The 21,311-nt window shown below is 35.0% G+C and overlaps 2 protein-coding genes across 2 annotated transcripts; one reads left to right on the top strand and one right to left on the bottom strand.

The window, feature by feature from the left end:
* Positions 1–1,501: 1,501 nt before the first annotated feature.
* Positions 1,502–8,356, top strand: LOC116106183 (bifunctional aspartokinase/homoserine dehydrogenase 1, chloroplastic-like). Its single transcript, XM_031392522.1, has 16 exons — positions 1,502–1,566; positions 1,649–2,011; positions 3,255–3,343; positions 3,465–3,768; positions 3,964–4,016; positions 4,102–4,316; positions 4,422–4,509; positions 4,597–4,710; positions 5,227–5,325; positions 5,446–5,640; positions 6,360–6,442; positions 6,693–6,918; positions 7,157–7,302; positions 7,446–7,581; positions 8,071–8,154; positions 8,234–8,356. Exons 2-16 carry the CDS (start codon positions 1,990–1,992, stop codon positions 8,339–8,341), a joined length of 1,962 nt encoding a protein of 653 aa, XP_031248382.1. The 5' UTR covers positions 1,502–1,566; positions 1,649–1,989; the 3' UTR covers positions 8,342–8,356.
* A 7,611-nt stretch (positions 8,357–15,967) lies between these two features.
* On the bottom strand, positions 15,968–17,580 carry LOC116106135 (disease resistance protein RML1A-like). Its single transcript, XM_031392484.1, has 3 exons — positions 17,168–17,580; positions 16,473–16,540; positions 15,968–16,356 (listed from the first exon to the last, which is right to left on the bottom strand). Exons 1-3 carry the CDS (start codon positions 17,578–17,580, stop codon positions 15,968–15,970), a joined length of 870 nt encoding a protein of 289 aa, XP_031248344.1.
* Between the last annotated feature and the right edge of the window lie 3,731 nt (positions 17,581–21,311).

The raw sequence follows: 21,311 nt of genomic DNA, 5'->3' as shown, positions 1-21,311 counted from the left end.
CAAAACTAAGACGTGTCATTAAACTAGTGGTCATCCGAATACGGTGATGTGCAGTTCGCATCTGATAGCTACCCACCAAATATCTTAGCATCGTACAGTGAAGTTGAAGCAGCTCTCTCTAAAAGAGCAAGCCGCCAAATAATAGCGACAAAAATTGCAGAGACCCAGCACCAACAAAGCACAACAATGCGTTTTCCGCGTCGATCTCTTCGCGAGTTCTTCAATCTTCAGCCGCATTGGCTCACCATAACAGACCAGATCTCTCTTCCTCCTTCTCAATGCCGCTCCTTCTCTCCTCTCCCTCCCTTTCATTCCCATCAAAACGGTGCGTCTCTGTGCTTTTGATGTCTTTGTGTTACCGTGTCTCGTGACTTGATTCTAAAACATTGCATTTGGTGCTATTTTCTGTCTGTGGTTTTGGATTAATTAGAGTTTTTGCTTTGAAAATAAGTTTCAAAATTTTTGGATTAATTGGAAGGCATAAGATTTCTTTCTCAACGATTCGTTTCGGTAATTATTTGTTGTTTAAGACGCTTTTGATAATTACTGCTTCTGATAATTATAAAGTAATTAGATTCTCTTCTTCCTTTCATTTTCTGGAAAGTCTCATCATTTGCTTCCACGACATTTAAATGCTGCGTTTTGATGCTATATGTGATTCTAAACAGTCGTTTTGAAGCTGTGGATGTCATGTATTTTGTAATTTGAATGATAGAAGACCCCGGTCCGGCTAGAGCTTTTGGTTCTAAACGATGTCTTTCTTTGATGATTTTAAGATTAGTTAGAGAATTGGCTTCGAAGAGATGCCCATAATCACTTCTAAATGTCTTTGATGAATTTCTTTCAAAGTGCTGCTTTTCTTCTTCCTTCCATTTTAAGGTTAATGTCGTTCATTGCTTAAGAACGGTGATTTTGATGCTCTTGATGTGTCTGCATTTGATATAAATTTTGTAGATGGTTATTTAATGAGTCCAGGTCCGGGTAAATTTTTTCATTTCTCTCAAACAATGTCTAAGCAATGTGTCTTGTACTCTTTGGTGACACTGTCTGATTTTTTATTACTTTTTGATTAATTAGAATTTTTTCTTTGAAAAGATGCGTCAGAATTACTTCTAAACGATGAGTTTTGATAATTTTTAAGTTAATTACTTGCTTTCAAAGTGCTTTCCTCTCATCTTCCTCCAATCCTGGTAAATCACTTTGTTTGCCTCAAAACTGGTTTAATCAATGCAGTTTGATGCTTCTGCTGTCAAAAATTAATCTTTTAAGTTTCCTTGCAACTGATACTTACTGATAAGCTTTGTCCTTATGCTAGCTGTACATTTGTAATTTTAGAGTTAATGAGAGGGGTCCTGGTGAATCATTTACTTATGTTAAATGATGCATTTGATGTATGTATAAGGTTTCACAACTTATAATCAGAGTAGCTCTTTGAACGTTTCTTGTAGATTGTAAAGTTTATATTTTTGTTTAACTTTATTTTTTTATGTTGTATGTTTCAGAATAGCCTTTGGACAGCAGAGAAAAGAGAGTCTTCAAATTCACACATTTTGGCTTCAGTTACAGGTTTGTTCTATAATCTAATTGAGTTACAATTGGAAATTGTAAATACAATTCAGTCAATACCTGAATTTTCTCATGTTTACAGATATTTCAGTGGAAAAATCAATGGAAGAATTTCAGCTTCCCGAAGGAGACTTATGGTCTGTTCATAAGTTTGGTGGCACCTGTGTTGGAGCTCTGAAAGAATCAAAATGTTGCAGAGATATATAAGGATGATACAAAAGGAAATTGGTAGTAGTTTCAGCTATGTCAAAAGTAACGGACATGATGTATGACCTCATCTTCAAGGCACAGTCACGGGATGATTCATACGTATCTGCTGTGATGCTGTCTTCGAAAGCATCGATCAACGCACATGATCTACTTGATGGGATGAACTTGCTGGTTTCTTGTCTCGGTTGCATGATGACTTCATAACCTCAAACTATGCTTCGTGCAATAAACATAGGTATCATTGTGCTCCTCTCCTCGTCTCTCATCATTCCCCCTGCCCCTTCTTTTGAGTCATGCTCTAGATTGGTGGAGAGTTATTTGTTTTAGATTGTGTGAATTTGTATTCATGTATGAGTGAGGAATTTAGTAAACCATGTATAAGTGAGAATTAATTAACCATGGCATAAGAATCATTATTTTGAGTCTCATTTATGTATGACTTGATCCCAATTTGATGTTGTGTCTTTCTGATCTTGTACCTAATTAAAGCTAACCTAGACTGGGCAGGAATAAATTTAATCTCATGTTCTTCTCTAGCTTCTCTATTTAAACTCATGTTGGCTTTTTGGAAGTGTTATCCCCCAGTTTCATCTAGTCTCTTTCCATTAGGTTGGAAGTGAAAATCTGACGTTATTTAATTATTAATATACTGTCTATGAAATCTTGATAAGCACAATTATGTAGATGTTCAGGATTTTTTAAAAGAACTCAACTGGGGCTTTATGCATTTTTCCATATCTTTTCCCTATATAAGAACAATTTGATTGATAAATTTGAAGGTATCAATTTCAGAAACAATATTTTAGAATTTTTATATTGATAGGTTAATCTTGATTTTGTTGTCTTACCTTAGTTTCACTCTTCAAAAGATCATGATGCAAGTAATTTTATCATAATCTATAAGACAAATTGATATAGGAGGAATAGTAAAGTTTTTAAGCCTATAAATAGGCTCTGTTTTAATATGCTTGATTAATTGATTATAGACTACAATCTTGGTTCTCTCCCTTTTGATTCTTTCTCTTCTCTCTGAATTCTTCTAGTTTTCTCCCCTTTCTTGCTGTTCTCCCTAATCTATCCTCTCTCCTTCTATCTATCTCTGTAATTTCTATTCTCTATCTCTTTTCTGTTCTTTATCTGTCTCTCCTCTGACTCCTCTATCACAAAGACATTCACATAGGATATGGGTTCAATGTGATATGGATATAAATTTCTTGGAAATATGCTCTAAAATCTGCCTACATGTACTTATATCTTTTGGAATCTCTTGTTTATGTAACGAAAGACGAGTCCTTGTGTCTAATATGTTTAGATTGTATAGGCATGTAGTAAATTGAATCCTAGCATGCTGACAGTCATGGGATTCGGTTATCTCTATTGTCATAGACCTTTTCCTTTTCAGCTAAACTTGCTGTGTGAACTCAGAAATTGATCTCTAATATATTATCAATCATTAATTATTTATTTATTTTCTGCAGCTGGTCATGCTACAGAATCTTTTTCAGATTTTGTTGTTGGACATGGAGAGTTGTGGACTGCTCAGTTGTTAGCAGCTGTTGTCAGAAAGGTCTGAGGGCTATTCACTCATTGCTAAAAAGAATATCTTGTTAATAGTAGCCTTTTAAATATAGCCAGCAATAAGCTTTCAAAGCTATTTGAACTAACATATTATTTTGTTTTTGGTGCAGAATGGTATGGATTGCCAATGGATGGATACAAGAGATGTCCTCATTGTAAATCCAACCAGCTCTAATCAAGTTGATCCTGATTTTTTTGAATCTGAAAAAAAACTAAAGAAATGGTATTCTCAAAATCCATCGAAGACAGTAATTGCAACTGGTTTTATAGCCAGTACACCAGATAATATTCCCACAACCTTGAAGAGGGATGGAAGTGACTTCTCAGCTGCTATAATGGGTGCTCTACTCAGGGCTCGTCAAGTCACAATTTGGACTGATGTGGATGGAGTGTACAGTGCAGATCCAAGAAAAGGTTTGTATGGAGCCTTATATATATGCATTTTTATCCAAATTTGGGTTACCAATTATAGTCATTTTTTTTTTTTTGGTAGATAGTATTATATGCTTATCTTACAAATTCACTCCAATGTTTGGGTATCTTCTTAGAACTTTAAGAAAACATTACTATTTGGTTTGATTGTAATGTGAAAAGCTATCTTCTCTGCAGTTAGTGAAGCTGTGATACTGAGGACATTATCTTACCAAGAGGCCTGGGAAATGGTGAACTGATTACTACTCACATGTCTGTCAAAGTTCTGTAACTTTCTGACTTATGTTTCTAAATTAAATTCATGTCATTGTGCAGTCATATTTTGGGGCAAATGTCTTGCACCCTCGCACCATTATCCCAGTTATGCGATATGACATTCCAATTGTAATAAGGAATATCTTTAACCTCTCTGCACCTGGAACAATGATATGTCGGCCTTTTGTTTGTGAAAATGAAGATGACCAAATTGTGGACACTCCTGTCAAAGGGTTTGCAACAATTGACAATTTAGCTCTAGTCAATGTTGAGGGGTGAGCATTTCTGCTGCAATTTCCACTGCATGTTTATTTTTGAGGTTACAATTTGTTCATCTAAATTTTGTACCATTTATGTTCTTTTTATTTTCCTGTTGGCAGAACTGGAATGGCTGGCGTTCCCGGTACAGCAAATGCCATTTTCGGTGCTGTGAAAGACGTTGGAGCTAATGTCATCATGATATCTCAGGTAAATTCTTCCTCTAGTTTAAGTTTAATATTTTTTTATTATTTTATTATTTAGTACTCACATTCTTAGTGGGTGATAATGATGTAGGCCAGTAGTGAGCATTCTGTGTGCTTTGCTGTGCCTGAGAAGGAAGTAAAAGCTGTTGCAGAGGCATTACAGTCTAGATTTCGTGAAGCTCTGAATGCTGGACGGCTTTCCCAGGTGCTTTTTTTTTTTTTTTATTTATTTATAATGAACTTGTGGACTTGATAATTTGAAAAGCATAAAAACCATTACAATTTATTTTATCTTCTGTGTGGTGATTTCTGACATGGTTGTCCTACAACATTATTGGTAAGATTGTGTTTCTTATATAGTCTTCTCATTGTAAATTGACTTCTGTTCATTCTTTTGTTTTCTCATAACAACATTCTACTATGATTAAACAGTTGATATCCCACCCTGGAAAGTTGCTAAAAAACATTGATTAGTTATTTACTTATCCACCTATTAGTTAATATTATGAATTAGCTACAAAGCTCCTGGCTAAAAGTTTCATGTCTGCATAATTCATCATAGGTTGAATCTTTAGCTTGTTTCATGTAGGTAATCTGTGTTATAGAGCTCTTTATTCCTTTTCAGTGTTACAAGTGCAAGAGTTACCGAGTTCCATTTATGCCAAATTTGATGTTGTTCTATTTTTCCACTTAAAATATATCTTGAAGTTACTATTCTTAGGTGGCAATCATTCCCAATTGTAGCATTTTAGCAACAGTGGGCCAGAAAATGGCAAGTACGCCTGGAGTTAGTGCCACTCTTTTTAATGCTTTGGCAAAGGTAAATTATATCATGTATCTTGATAAATAAATTCAGTGGTTCACTCAATTTCCAGATTCTGCTTCGATCGTTAAATCTTGTGATTCCTTGTAATGTGCTTGAAGTATTATTGCATTGCAGGCAAACATCAATGTCCGTGCTATAGCCCAAGGTTGCTCTGAGTACAATATTACTGTCGTAGTCAAGCGTGAAGATTGCATAAGGGCTTTGAGAGCTGTCCACTCTAGGTTTTATCTTTCGAGAACCACAATAGCAATGGGGATTATTGGCCCTGGTTTGATAGGTGGCACATTACTTGACCAGCTCAGGGATCAGGTGCACTAATTAGATAGTTCACTTCAACTTTTAATTATATCATTTATAGTTTAGCATCTCTGATACAGGCACTGTTGTGAGTATGAAATGGAAAATTGTAATCTTTGCCAACACATATGTAGTTAATTATGGCATATACTAGGACAGTTAATTTGATAGTTTATAGTGGTGCTGAACTATGGTGGTTATGGTTCTGCTTTCATTATTATAATTTTTTATCATCTTTGTGATCAGAGGCATGGGATCACTAATCAGAAAGCTTTAGTGTTTTCCTTCATAGACATGAACTTGTTTATCATTTGTTTTTAGAGAGAACCCAAAATATTAATGCTGTTTATCTGTTTCCCACATCTGGTCCTACATGTGTAATGTTGGGCACTTTTTCAGATAGCACTGAACTAGGGATGTTGGTAAAATTTTGTGAAAGATGAATATTATAAATTGCGTACATACTACATCTTCTTGCATTAAAATTCAAAATTGAAAAATTATGGAAATAGTTTCAGTTTGATCCAAATTCAAAAAACCTGCAATTTGTTTCAAACTTCAATAATCTGAGAAATACGCATATAGAGATATAAGAATGTAACATGCTTAACAAAAGGAGAAATTTAATAATAGCTGTTGGAATGGTCTGTCCTCCCCCAAGTTAAGTTATGAAGCTATATGCTCTTTCATAAATGGCATCTCAATAAGTTTTGAACTTTTTCCTTTGGCAGGCAGCAGTTCTTAAGGAAGAATTTAACATTGACTTGCGTGTCATGGGAATTACTGGCTCGAGGAATATGCTCTTGAGTGATTCGTAAGTTTTAAGATTTATATGGATAATCCTAGGGGTATGATATCATGTTTGAGAAACAATCTAGTGACTTTGCTCTTCCTGCTGTGAATTAATCACCGTTCATAACAATACAAACTTTTTTTCTTGGTTGGTTGTTAGGAGCTCAATTTGGGTTTGTATGGTGGGATGGTTTGATTAATCAAACTGCTTGTTTTATTCATTATAAGCATATTACTCTGCAGCCTGTGGACTCATTTATCTTTCGTTATAGGGGCATTGACTTGCTGAGATGGAGAGAGCTATTAAAGGAGAAAGGAGAAGTAGCTGACCTCAACAAATTTACTCAACATGTGCATGGGAATCATTTCTTCCCAAATACGGCTTTGGTAGATTGTACAGCAGACTCGCATGTTGCCAGTTGTTACCGTGATTGGTTGTGTAAAGGGATTCATGTGATCACACCAAACAAAAAAGCAAATTCTGGGCCTCTTGATCAAGTAATGTTAACTTTGGCCAAGTCATTTGGATATTATGATTATAACAATAATATAGTAATTATGAAGTCCTCATTCTGGACGAGTTAGTGTCTTGGTCCACCTTTCTGTTAACTTAGAAGACGATAATTAGGACTGCTTAATCAACTCTTCTATAAGATTATTTATCCTTGCTTGAATCTTGTTGTATTGTCGATCCTTTTGGTGGCTTTTTATTGATGTAATTTCCATGTCAATCCAGTATTTAAAGCTGAGGGCCCTTCAACGGAAATCCTACACACATTACTTTTATGAAGCAACTGTTGGCGCTGGTCTTCCAATCATTAGCACTTTAAGAGGACTGCTTGAAACCGGGGACAAGATATTGCGCATTGAAGGCATTTTCAGGTGAGGCATATTTACTTTGCCGGGTAGCTAGAAACAGTCATACTTACAAAAACGAAGTTGGTTGAGCACCTAAAATGCATGTGTTTTACATAAGTTATACATCTACTAACACAAACCTTAACCCTCTTGATTTATTGTTGCAGTGGGACTTTGAGTTATCTATTTAACAACTTTATAGGCACACGAAGTTTCAGTGAGGTGGTGGCAGAGGCAAAAGAAGCAGGTTATACTGAACCAGATCCTAGGGATGATCTATCTGGAACAGATGTGGCCAGAAAGGTACTATGTGCATTATATGGTTATGTTATTTAAATGTGCATTAAAGTTCATAGGGGTGGGTTCCTTTTTCTTTTTTTTTTTTTTGGCCACCGCTATGGGCAACTCCCAAATGCCAAAAGACAGTTAAGACATATTGTCAACATTCTATAACAGCCTCATTGTTAAGGGATTTATAGCAAACTTTATTTGATGACTGATAAGTTAGCTCCTCACATTTTTTGTGAATTTCTTTGATTGATCATTTTAAAAACGATTCTTTATGTATTAGGTGGTACTACCGCTCTGGTCCAACCAGATGCTACGGTTGAATCAAACTGTTAATGATATTTATTGCCTCTGATCTTTTTGGTAGTTATGTCATCACAAATCAAATATGGGACGATTGTAAAGGCATGCTATATTATACGCTTCTATATGTATTTATTCCATGCCTCCATGCTGAATGCATTTAGATGAGAACAGACTCATAAGATGATTTTCTTTCTGCAGGTGATAATTCTTGCTAGAGAATCTGGTCTGAAGCTGGAACTTTCTGATCTCCCTGTTCACAGTCTTGTGCCTGAACCTTTAAGGGTAAGACATTTTTCTCAATTCCATATTGGATTAAGGAAGAAGTTCATCTTCAATGTGATGTTCTAATATTTTGCTGTAGGCTTGTGCATCTGCTGAAGAGTTCATGAAGCAATTACCACAATTTGACCAAGAACTGTCTAAGGAAAGACAAGAAGCTGAGGATGCAGGAGAAGTGAGTTTTCTATAAAACATTCTTGGAAGTTTAACCTTTCAGTAGAGCTAGACTCAAATTTCCTAATGACAATACCTCAAAATTGAGTCTGAATCATGTTTTAAATTCTAATAAGTCCCTAAAAAGTTAAAGAAGTAAGCTGGGCGCACATTTTTAATCCTGTGGAGAATAAATGGCCCTACAATCTTAGAGAATACAATACTTTTGATACAACATATCATGACTCCCTAGACAGAGAATTCTGAAAAATTTGAGAAATTTTTTTTGTTCTTCTTGAAGTATGTCTTATATTGGTCACAAGTTATGGTGTGGTCCTTTTCTCTGGAGCTGATTTACAAGAATAGGTTGCTTTCGTTTTTGCTTAACATGTAAGATCTTGTCTTTGCGTCAAATTGTGTATCTCAGGTTCTGTATGTTGGAGTGGTGGATGCTGTCAACCGAAAAGGTATGGTGCAGTTGCGAAGATACAAAAAACCATCCATTTGCACAGCTCTCTGGTTCTGACAATATCATAGCTTTCACGACAACAAGATACAAGGAGCAGCCACTTATAGCCGTGGTCCGGTGCTGGACTCAATCACAGCCGGTGGAATTTTCAGTGACATATTGCGGCTAGCCTCATATCTCGGTGCCCCATCATAGTGATGTCAATTTCTTACCTACTGTTTTAGCTATCCTTCTTTCGGTTATTTAAGACAGGTTCGAGTACTTTTGTCGATTGTATGCTTGAGTTGTATTCTAGTGTTCTTAGTTCGTAATAAATATGAAAATCAATCTTGTTTAATTTAGTTACTTAGCAGCTTAGATTGAAGTAGTGTTAGATTAGTATCGCATGTAGTGTGTTGTTTTGTTTTCTGCCCACAAGCGTGGCGGCTGATGCTATGTATGCCTTGATCTTATTCAGTAAGAGAGCTTGGATTTAGTCACGTATTGTTTCTTTTCGTATAATTTATTGGTATTTTTTTTTGTAGTTTTAGAATATAATTGAAATATATTAAAATAAACCTTCAACGCATTCCATTAAAATAAATATTAATTAAACTAAATAATATGTTTATTATTAATTACATTTCTACGAATTCAAACTTTTTTTCTCTTTTCATTATGATATACGCCACCTTTATTCACTTCAAAGATTTTATTTTAATTTTTTTTCACCGTAGAACTTTTAGGTCAAGTATTATTATGCTTTGTATTAAAATATTATAAATTTCTTGAATTGAACTTCAATTTTTTTTTTTTTTTTTTTTTTTTTTAACTACCCATTTTAAGTTGGATCATTATTCTTTAGTCCTTCTTCCAATTTCTTTGTTCTGCCATAAGGTGATAGCTCCTAGTTTTTGTCATCCTACATTTAAATTTTCTTCTTGAATTTGGTTTTTGTGAATCATTTTCAGTTCGGAGAATGTGTTTCACAGGAGCAAGATAAATTTTGGGGAGGGAATATGCTCTTTGCTGGAATATGACTTACAGTTCAGGTTAATTAAATGATAAAAAAAAAATATATTTTAATCTAATTAATTCTTTTAATGAAAGATAAAATCAACTAAATTACCCTTATGTATATACCTAAACAGAGTTTCCTCTTGTTGTGTCTTCTTGAGTGTTTTCAGAAATTGGATTTGCAATTCTCATTCTTGAACCTGAGTTTCTGTAATAATTTATACCTCTGTTTGGGTTTGAAACAACAATGACGGAAGTGATGCTTGATAGATACTGCAAAGGAGGAGTTCTTGAACAACTTCTTCAAAGATGCGTATAGGTGGCCTCTTTCAGCAAAGCGTGTGGTCCTTTCTTTGAATCTATTGATCGCTTCTTGGAGATGTATTGTATTATTCCCTTTGATCATTCCAATAAGAAAACCAAAACGGAGAGTTGATTGTCACGCTTGTTCTTAACATCCGAGATGGGTGCTTTTTTGTCAATCCATCCCTCACAGTATGTCAAAATCGGAAAGATGATAAACCCTGATGAGTTTAACTGCGTTCTGCACCTGGAGCCATGAAAACATTACCACCGCTTGGGAGACCGTTGGAGAGCCAAGAATCGGTGGAATTATCATATACTTGCTGTTTTCAAGCCGTCGTCGGATTATTGGCGAAACCACGTCCAGTGAAGAAGAAGAGTTTCGTTGGTGTTGAACAACGTCGTAGTCATCATGGCAGTGGCCTTATAGGATTTTAGTTTCTTGACTGATCAGGAATCTTCTCATGTAATTACTTAACAGTTGAATTTCAGTTTGTTGATGATAAATGTCTAGGATTTTTGCTTATTACTAGGATTCATTCATGGGAATTACCAAATACCTGATGTGTTATTGATTGAAGTTAACACAAATAAAATGAATCAGTTTTCAAAGCTTATTTTTATGATCATTTTGTTTTTAATTTTTCATCTTTTAATTTTTAAATTATCCATTTGAATTTATAATACACAATTAAGATAATTCAATTTTGACGTGCTTTGGTGTTAGTTTTGGTCTGGGTTTCATGATTCTATAGGTACGAGCTTGGGATTTTAATTGATTATGTTCATCTTTTTGTTAATTCTGGTCTGGGTTTCATGATTGTGGACAGTGGATACTCTGTAGAAGTTTTCAATAATAGACAATTTGGCTGTATAACGTTGAAGACTGAGCAATTTGAGCTGCATCTGTATATTCGATGTTGGATTCATATTATCCTGGGTAGGATTTTCCACAACATTAGTGGTATTTAAGGATCTGGAATTTATGAATTTCCCGATTTGGCTTAGTTTTTTCATCACTGCACTGTTTTTCTTTTCAGATTCAAGCTTTAAGAATTTTGGAATTCTGTCTTTGCTACCATGGTTGGGTGAACTGGAAGGAGTCATATTCGTGCAAAATATGTTAAGTCTTAAAGTTTTCTTTAATTAGTTGTAAATGTTTTTTATATTCTATATTGTTTTCTTTCATTAGTTAACATTATCTTTTATACGTATAATCAAACTACCTAGACTCATGGAAATGAAATCTAAGTGGCTCATGCGAAAGACCTGATCACACTCCGATCTAATATCAACTTCATCTGGGTTGTCACTAAATGAATCAAGTCAAATCAAACTCTTATCAACTGCTATCTGGGACAAATACAGCAAGTTTCAGTAGTCGCACCATCGAAGCAAAGAAAGTTCAACTAGGAGCTAAATGACAAATATTGGGCTTGTTGTGGCGTCTATTCGCTAGATCTCTGAATTTTTAGAATCTGCAGCAACACCTCGGGAAGGCTTTAAGTATTTTCCTACATCAAAATCCCAAAACTTTAAATTAGAAAAAGAAATTTCGTACATATTATCATTACTGTTGTGGGGAAAATGAGTCATGCCATTGGTGGCGCTGTTACACGAGGCTAACGACTCACAAGTGAGACGTTGCTAGATGCTGAGGGAAAATCGGTGTGCACGCCTTACAAACCACGTGTGCAAGGAGCGCACCCTTGCATGCCTAATGCAAAGGGTGTGGATATGATTTATACTTCTCTTAGTCTTGAGATTATTTCCCTACGGTGACTCATTCGGTTCTCGTTCGCTGGTGAGCGGGTGAGGGTGAGGGGGTAGGGAGCAGTTACTCGTGCACATAGCCGTGCACGCGCACTACAAAGGCATGTGGGCCGCACCACCCTATCCCCAAAAGCGGGGTTTAGTCCTTCGCATCCATTGCAAAGGGCAGCAGGAAGTACTGCCCCATGGCTCGAAACAGCCGGGCTCCAGCCTCTTGTGCCCATTGCAAAGGGCACGAGCGCACTGCCCCACAGCTCGAAACAGTGGGGCACCAGCAGTCTGCCCTGCCCCAAAACAGCGGGGCTTGCAGCGTAAGGTAATGTAAGTTTTGACAGTGTATGAGTAAGGTAAGGTTCCAGCGGCTACAGAGGAGACTTTTACCTGTTAACGCCCTTATTTTTTTCATTTTCAGTATTGACATAACTTTCAGACATACTTAAACACACATTCCACGTAAACTAGATTCTGTGAATCTGGAAAGAGAATTACAAACATTGTTTCAAAATTTATGCTAAAAGATCTTTCTTACAAAAAAAAAAAAAAAAAAACTTGAAAAGGAAGACAATAATAGTGTTCATATCAAATTTTATTATGATATATTAGAAATTATTATTGATGGAAAAACATATATAAATAACCTATCTCACCTGGAGCATATATACAAAAGAAAAAAAGCAATAGTTACATTTGGGAGAGAGAATACATAAAGAATTACCTATACATTGTTAGAAGCAACGCATAAATAAAATCACTCATACAATTTTAAAATTAATATGAAATTAGTAAGAAATAGAATGAATCTGATTCATAAAACAAATTTTACTTTTTCCAAACCCATAACCTTTCATGGGATTTCTTTGTTGCTTGAATAGTAGAGAGAGAGCCAAGCCTAAGAGTAAGAGGGTACAAAGCAGTTTCGTTTCGGTTGTGAGTGAAAAGAAAATGATAACAATGTGAGTGAAAAGAAAATGATACAAACAATCCTGACCACAAAATTTGTCACCGTCAAGTGTCAGGTGAAATTGATCAGGAGAAGATTCAATTACATAAAAAAGAGGTTAATGTTTATTAGTATGACAAGAACTTACCAAACAAGTAAAAACAAATGATATTAGATGTGTACAACCAAACCAAGACACTTTCCCCAAAATTCAAGCAAAATGCGAAAGAGAAAAAAGAGACAGCATCTTATTTACCTTGAGCTGGATTCGCCAGCAGAAATTTTCCCTTTCAATCTCTGGACTCTGGTTTCTCCTCCCTGTACAACCACCCAGACATTTTTCCCAAGAATTCAAGCAAAATGGAATCTTGAAAAGATAGAAAATAACAGGAGAAAAAAAGGAAGCCATATTACCTTGAGCTGGATTCGCCAACATAGAAATTTTCAGTTTTCAATTTCTTGGACTCTGGTTTTTCTTCCCTTGTTAACTCTAAGTTTGGACACCAAACTCCACACTTTTTCACATTGCAACAACCTATCTTTCATATTTAAATTCTCAACATAAAATCGGATGGTCATCTCACAATATCTGCGATCTTCATTAGTGTGCGAACAGAGAACTTAGACAAAATCATATCCCAGGAATACGTGATCTAGTCCACATTGTCAGGTCCATTACATAGTCCCATCCCCTCAAAGTTCCTGGGAACACATCGATTATACCATCTTCTCTTGTGAGCAAACACCAAAGCCAACCACCAAACTCTGGCCTTCATTATGATAGTTTCGAAACCCACAACAACCCAGATGAGAAGAAAGTCAGTCACTAGAGCGAAGATACTTTTTTCTCCAGAGTTAATAAAGATCCTATCTCTAAAAGACCCCAACTCTGGGATTTCCCATCCAGGGAACAGAAACAACGACTTCTGTTGTGTAAAAGTCTTCTCTGTACAAGACGTAAAAAAAAAAAAAAAAAAAAAATGAAGTCAACCACTTATGACATGGTTATAAACGTTAACATATATCATTAACAATTTTCTTTTTCTAACAGAAGTGATGAAAAAATCATATGAAAAAAGAAAGAGCGAGGAGCCCTTTTAGTCTTTCTTAAACATACATACCCATTCAACAAAATTATGATCTTGTGACGGTTGAAATACTTTAACAGTGTCAGTGATGGCCTCTTGATCCAGTTTGAAGCAATTGCTGAAGTTAACTCTTACGCTTTTAGAAAAAAATCTGCCAAAGAGAATCGACGAACTTGATGATGATGCTTCCAATGCTGTCAATTGTGTGCATCTGAATTTTCTAATAGACATGGAAGCTCTGGTAGGATATGAAGCCTCTCGCAGTAGCTTACGTCAAGATAAGATAACCAATAAAGCTGTTCAATGCTTGTTGGAATGCTCTCAAAGAAGTTTCTGCCAAGAAGTAAACTTTTTAGTGAGGATAACTGACCAAGATTCTTCGGCAACTCCTCAATACCACAGCTTGTCAGATCTAGTTCTTCTAGACAGCGCAAATTTAGAATGGATGTTGGTACTTCGCGCGTAGGGACCCCCTCTGCTTTAAGCACCCTCAAAGCTTCTAAATTTCCCAAGTTATCGGGCAATCCCTGAAGTATTGAACACCCTGAGAGATTGAGATGTTCAAGAGATTTTAACACAAAGATATTGCTTGGCAACCTCTCAAGCATAAAGCATCATTTAAGATTCAATATAACTAGTCTGGATAAATTCTCTATTGACGACGGCAACTCCTTTATGGCAGTTTGATCTAAATATAACTCTTTCATATTCCAAGAGATCTGTGAAAACAACTTAAGATTCGAGCACCCTGAAAAGATAACCTTTTTGGGAGATTCTAGACGAATGCTTGTTGGAAGACTACCAAGGCTTTTACATTGCCTTAGATTTAAGATAAGAAGCTTATAACTGAGACCATAAATGGATAAGGCAATCTCACGCAAACTTGTAAAACCTTCTAAAATCAAATTTTCAAGATTTGGGGTCAATGAGAGATCTTGAATCCTTAGATGTTTAGAGAAACTGAGATCAATATGTTTCAAATTATGAAGCTGTAAATAGGAAATAAATAATCAGTAACACATATTAGTATCTTTGATATTGAGAACTTAAGAAAGAAATATCGGAATATTAATATCACTACATTACCTGGGTACCAGACCAAAGTTGTTCAATATTGCTGTGAGGCATGTCAAGCGCAACAAGGTACTTCAGCAAAAAATTTGGCTGCAATGATTTCAATGGACATCCATGCCAAGATAAGTATCGTAGCTTAGTCGAAACATAACGAAGCTCTTGGGAAATATGCACCTTATTGATATTATTCTCTTCATAGTGCGCATTATGTAGTTTAAAGAATCTAAGTTGATGCATGGTTGCTAAAGCACAAGGTTCTAAGTATATGGTCTCTTCTTGTTTAGACATGTCTAAACATATGCCTTCAATTTTATTAGGAACCTAATACCAAAGAAAGATGATAATTAGCTATAAACTATTTAAGATTTTATTAGCTATTTTTTCGACTTTCTTCTAAAATGATTAAACACAAGCCAAAACTGATCCAAGCTAATTCAGATAGGAAAAGTGGAAACATAATTCTCGAAATAAATTTATAAAATATCAAAACAGAATATATACAATGTGTTTGACACTTACCTTATTTTCTTCTAATACTTCATAGATATCTTTACGGTACCATAAACGGCTATGTTTACTGGGATCTTTTGTGGATTCTTGTTGAACAATTTTCCAACCCATTTCTTAAAGCAAATCATGCATTGTTATCTTATTATCTTCTGATATAGTTATGAGATACTTATCAGTACGTGAGAACACTTAGTACATATTCAGTTCTGTAATCACAAGCATCCAAAAAGTTTACCACAACCTTTATTCTCCCATGAAGAAAACATTCAATATTTAGAAATATATTCTGCTCATTATAATTTAGGTCCTCATAACTTATTTTTAGTACCTTGTGAATATCCACATGAGGAATTATTTCGAATTCTTGTAATGCACTTTCCCAAACTTGTTTTGATTTGCCAAGCAAGCAACAACCCAACATCTTAAGAGCTAGTGGAGCACCTCTAGTATATTTTACTACCCTATTTGATGGGTCACCATAATCTATGTTGGGACGATTTCGCCGAAAAGCTACCAACTAAAAAGTTGAAGAGCTTCATTCATAGGTAGCCCCTTCATCTTGTATATACTGATGTCATCCGCTCCACAATTTCGAAGCACTTGTTTATCTGTTGCTATTATAATGATTTGACTTCCTGGACCCAAGGTACTAATTTCAATTAAAGATTCTACTTGTTCTGAAGTAGTCACATCATCCAAAATAATAAGAACTTGTTTACGACCAAGCCTTCCTTTTGTGAAGCCAATAGGATGCTTTAATATACTAGAAAGAAGTTCTTGTTGCATCCAAGTTAGTCCATAACGACCCGTTGATTCTTCCCTAATATTTCTAGCAAAGTATGAACCTTCAAACTGATTGCTTATTTTGTCGAATACACTCTTTGCAATAGTTCTCTTGCCTATACCACGCATTCTCGAAATTCATACAATGTGAACATTTCTCCCCCAATTTGCATCAAAGATTCAATTTTTTGAATGAATAATTCTACTCCAACTAATTTCTTGTCATTATTACTTGGGGACATGAAATTTAAGATCTTCAAAATATCTTCAATAACTTTTTTTGCAAGATTATAATTAAGCCTAACAATAATGAAAAAGAAAAACTGTTAAATCTGTAGTAAACCATTAAGAATTAAAAAAAAAAAAAAATCCAACAATAGTTGATTTTAATGAAGTTTAGCATGGTGATGACAACTTAACATGACATCATAGGGATGGTAGATCAACATTATATCAGAGGCTTTTAGGTAACATGGTATCAGAGGACAAAACTGAGACCATTTATGTGAGATGACAACATGATGTCATAATAAGGATGTCATATCGGCCTTTAGGTGTGATAACAACTTAACATGGTAATATATTTTTCAAATTCTAACAAACATGTAAAATATTTTGCAAAAAGTAAGTAACTAGCTACTTAATTTGTGAATTTTAATGTGAGAGTATCTTCTATTAGGTATTGAAAAAAAAAAAATGGCCATTAATCCAGTAAAATATATATATGGAATCTCTCTTAAACTACTTGATGTATAATGTGAAAGTTAAAATCAGCTAAAACTGCCAGAGTATTAAATTAAAGGGTAGAGAATTACGATCTCTTATTTGATGTCCTGCCACATAGGTTGGCTGCATCTGTCAAAGCATTCTTCCATGTCTGAATCTTGTCTTTAAATTGTTCTTCTGTCAATTTGTAGGTTCTCTAACTTCTCCTCATCAAAACTTTCTACAAGCTTGGCAAATCCATCTCCAAAAATTCCAGTTTGATTCCTTACTTCTGATGGATCCATGAGATAGAAAACTGGTATTACCGACTGTTTTTGCGTTTTCTTGCACTCCATGATCTTCACAAGTTCTTCAAGACACCATCTTGAAGATGCATAACCTTTCGAGAAAGTAATAACGGAAATCATTGATTCTTCAATTGCACTCATAAGAGATGACGAAATCTCCTCTCCTTTGTTAAGTTCATCATCAATGAAAACATTTATACTTGTCTCGTTCAAGACTCCATGTAAAGTGCTGGTAAATGTGGTCCGGGTGTCCTCGCCACAGAAACTGAGGAAAACATCATGCTTCCTCACTTCAACAGCCGTGGAAGAAGAAGCAGAAGAAGCCATCGTACTTGATAGGCTTTCAAAAACGAAGCAGCACCATCTCAAGAAGCAATACGAAAAGTTTTATCATAAAAGTGTGATTGCCTGATCTGCTATCTCGAACCTTCCACAAAGTTTAATTAATTATTTCTTATCTCTTAGTGTTTGATTGAAATTTCTCGCATTTTGACCTCCCAAAAGATTTATTTGCCGCGTGGGAATCTACTCCCACATTTGTATAACATATTTAATCTCTTTAATCTTTGATAAGTTAAAGGGAGAACGACTTACACGTATCCAAGGTTTATCGTAACGACAGTTAGTACTCAAAAGATTTTGAAATGATAAATAGGTACTTTCCGTCATGTTCTGTTAGTGATTTCTGTTTATTACTGTTTATTAATAGTGAAAAGACTAAAATGCCCTTAAAAGTTTGAATTTTAGTTTTTTATAAATTTAAAAATTTCTAAAAAACCCCCTAAGTTTACAAATTTAACTAAATACCCCAATATATAAAAATTTTATAAAATAACAAAAACACCTCCGTCACCCGCAGTGCCAGATTCCGGCCAACGCCGCCGGAATCTGGCCGGAAAGTTGCGTTACGACACAGACCCATCGGATTTGTGTCGTAACGCGTCAATCTGGCCTGTTCCGGCCAGATCCGTGGCTGATCTGGCCGGAAAAGGCCAGATCTACGCCTAGATCTGGCAGTCGACGCCGCAAAACTCCATCTGCGGCGTCGACGGCCAGATCTGGCACTAGATCTGGCCTTTTCCGGCCAGATCTGGCTGCTGCTTCGACGGCCAGATCTTGCCTTTTCCGGCCAGATCCGTGGCGGATCAGGCCGGAAAAGGACAGATCGGCACGTTAAGACACAGATCCGACGGATCTGTGTCGTAATGCAGTTTTCCGGCCAGTTTTCGGCGATGGTGGCCGAAATCTGGCACGGGGGTGGTGGGGGTGTTTTTGTCATTTAACAAACTTTTTATATATGGGGGTGTTTAATTAAATTAGCAAACCTAGGGGGTTTTTTAGATATTTTAAATTTATAAAAAACTAAATTTGAAACTTTGAAGGGCATTTTAGTCTTTTCACTATTAATAAACAAAAATCACTAACAGAACATGACGGAAGGTACCTATTTGTCGTTTCAAAACCTTTTGGATACCAACTTGTCATTACGATAAATCTTGGGTATGCACAAGTCATTTGGCCTAAGTTAAATTATAAAATGCTAACAACTTTCGGCGAACCTTTCCCCTAGTTCGATGAACTTTTCTCTTGATACCATGATCATTTTGATAATACTGTTTATCACCAAACTGATTTTCCTAGTATGTTTATCCAAAATTAAATAGCTTTTTCATTTGGGGAGACCATGTGAATGATTAATAATTTTCCTAATTGATTAATTTCTCTGTCTCATACTTCAATTAGTTTTTGATTGTCACTTCCCAAAAGATTCTTTGCCGCGTGGGAATCTAAATCAATTTACTAGTATAAAATATTTCTACACTACATACAAAAACTGTCACAGGTTGGCAATCCATATGATCAGTCTAACTAGTAATCACAATCGCACAAAAAAACACAAATTGTCAAAAGCTACACCGTTGAATCATCTTCTTCAAGCTGTAATTCAAGCGAAGCAACAACACAAACCATGTAGACTTGAATCCAAAAACAATCGCTCCTTCATTTGTAAATTTATTTGTATAATAAAACCGTGTCATTCAAGTATTCAACTTATAAAAACTAACCGACTTTAACAGAACTATAGTGCCTTTAGTGAATTTTAGAACCTTTAACGGACTTCATTATATCCTCTGTCAAGCTGACCGTTGATTGTTTTAACAAACATTTGAACTTCAATGAACTGGAGTTCTTCATTCTCTTTTCTTCAAAACACAACCAACTTCTGATTCTGAACTTCTTAACATTAATTAGTGTACCTATCATTCATATAATTTTGCATTTTATGTGTGTGATTATATATCTAAATATTATTAATAGTCTTCAATTCTGACCCATTCTCCATCTCGGACACCTTGTCTTTCAGTCGTGTATGCATTATCAGTGATAAAATTTAATAGTAACAATTAATAAAGATGTCTTTAAAGTATTATTGTTGATTATATCGTAATTAACCTTAGTTGTTTTTCCCTTGGAATCTGTATTATTCATCCGATTTAAAATACTAGCTATATTTTCATTCCATTAAGTGATGCATGATTACTTGAGTTTTGGAAATAAGAAGCATTTGTTTGCCCAATTAAATATACGAAAATATAGTTGAAATTGTAGTTGTAAATAAATATGTATAATATGAACCAACACAGGTCTTACTTCTCCTTTATAATTTTTTTTTTAACCATATGTTTTGTTTTATATGATACATAAATAAAGCTTCGTTTGAGTTAAGATTTTGGTTCTTTTATGTCAATTTTTAATGACATTTTTTTCCAAGTTAAGCAAGAATTATGTCAATGGGTCTTAAAAATATAGTGAATTTTTCCGTGGTGAATGGGTGACTCACTAAAATTGAAATCGATAATGACTAGTACGTCAAAGAGGAAAGGTTGAAGTGTACATTAGTAGTGATTGTGAGAGGAATATGAGAGTTTAGTGGTTATTGGAATTCTAATTTTAGATTGAGTTTGTGCAGTATTTAATGTGAGACTCTGACTAACTTTATCATATAAATTATGCGATCTCCATCATGTTTAGACTTGGAATTATAGAGTGTACCAAACTCAATATCCTTTAATTTTGACCATTCTATTTATAATATTGTATGAGTCTCTTTTCAATTCTAATAATATTATATATATAAACTTTGTATACAAAATTATATACACATTACATGATGAATTCAATAAATGTGAATGAATGGTACGACATTGAAAAGCATTACTACGTTTACATATATAAAAATGCTTGTACACTTTGTCTGTATAAGTAATATTACTATTTTGTGTGAAGATCGAGTTTCTATTACTGTATGGGCTTTTGGTTGCCCGTTTGATCCATATCTGCACAGAAAGTCCCTTCTTGAATAAATAGGGCCTGTAGTACTGACGTCACCAGAAGCAAAGCAAGTTCAGCTAGGAGAGGTGACAAATGTTGGGCTTGTTGTAGCGTCTAATTCGTCGACCATGAATCTGCAGCTCCTCACGAGAGTCTACATCGAAATTCCAGAGATTTAAATTTGAGAAAGAAAATTCAATACATATATTACCACTATTCAAACAGACATAAATAAACATTACCTCGTCAAGTAGATTCTTTGAATGCAGAAAATGAATGACAATTGACAAAGTAAATTTTCTTTCAGAAAAAAGTCACAACTGCTTTAAGAAGTTGGCTCCTATAAGACAAATTAGAAAGGTTTCAAATAAGTAATTTTTACTTAAAGATTAACATCTAACTATAATATTTATTCTTTAATTTATAATATTCATTCTCTTTTGCTGGTTTTTGCTCTTCTCTTATCTTAAATCTTCTTAAAAATTTTAAAAATCTGAATTTCTTCCAATGATCATATCCGGGTCTGTAGACCCGGAATCCGAACCCGTTGTCTCATTGTTAAAAATAAAAATTTTCCAATAATATGGATTGCCAATGGATGGGTAGAAGAGATGTCATCATTGTAAATCCAACCAGCTCTAATCAAGTTGATCCTGAATTGTCGGAGTCTGAAAAAAGGCTAAAGAAATGGTATTCTCAAAATCCATCGGAGACGTTAATAGCAA

Source organism: Pistacia vera, unplaced genomic scaffold (genome assembly GCF_008641045.1).
Source record: "Pistacia vera cultivar Batoury unplaced genomic scaffold, PisVer_v2 Contig51, whole genome shotgun sequence".
Taxonomy (NCBI): Eukaryota; Viridiplantae; Streptophyta; class Magnoliopsida; order Sapindales; family Anacardiaceae; genus Pistacia; species Pistacia vera.
This window is presented reverse-complemented; position numbering and strand designations above follow the sequence as displayed.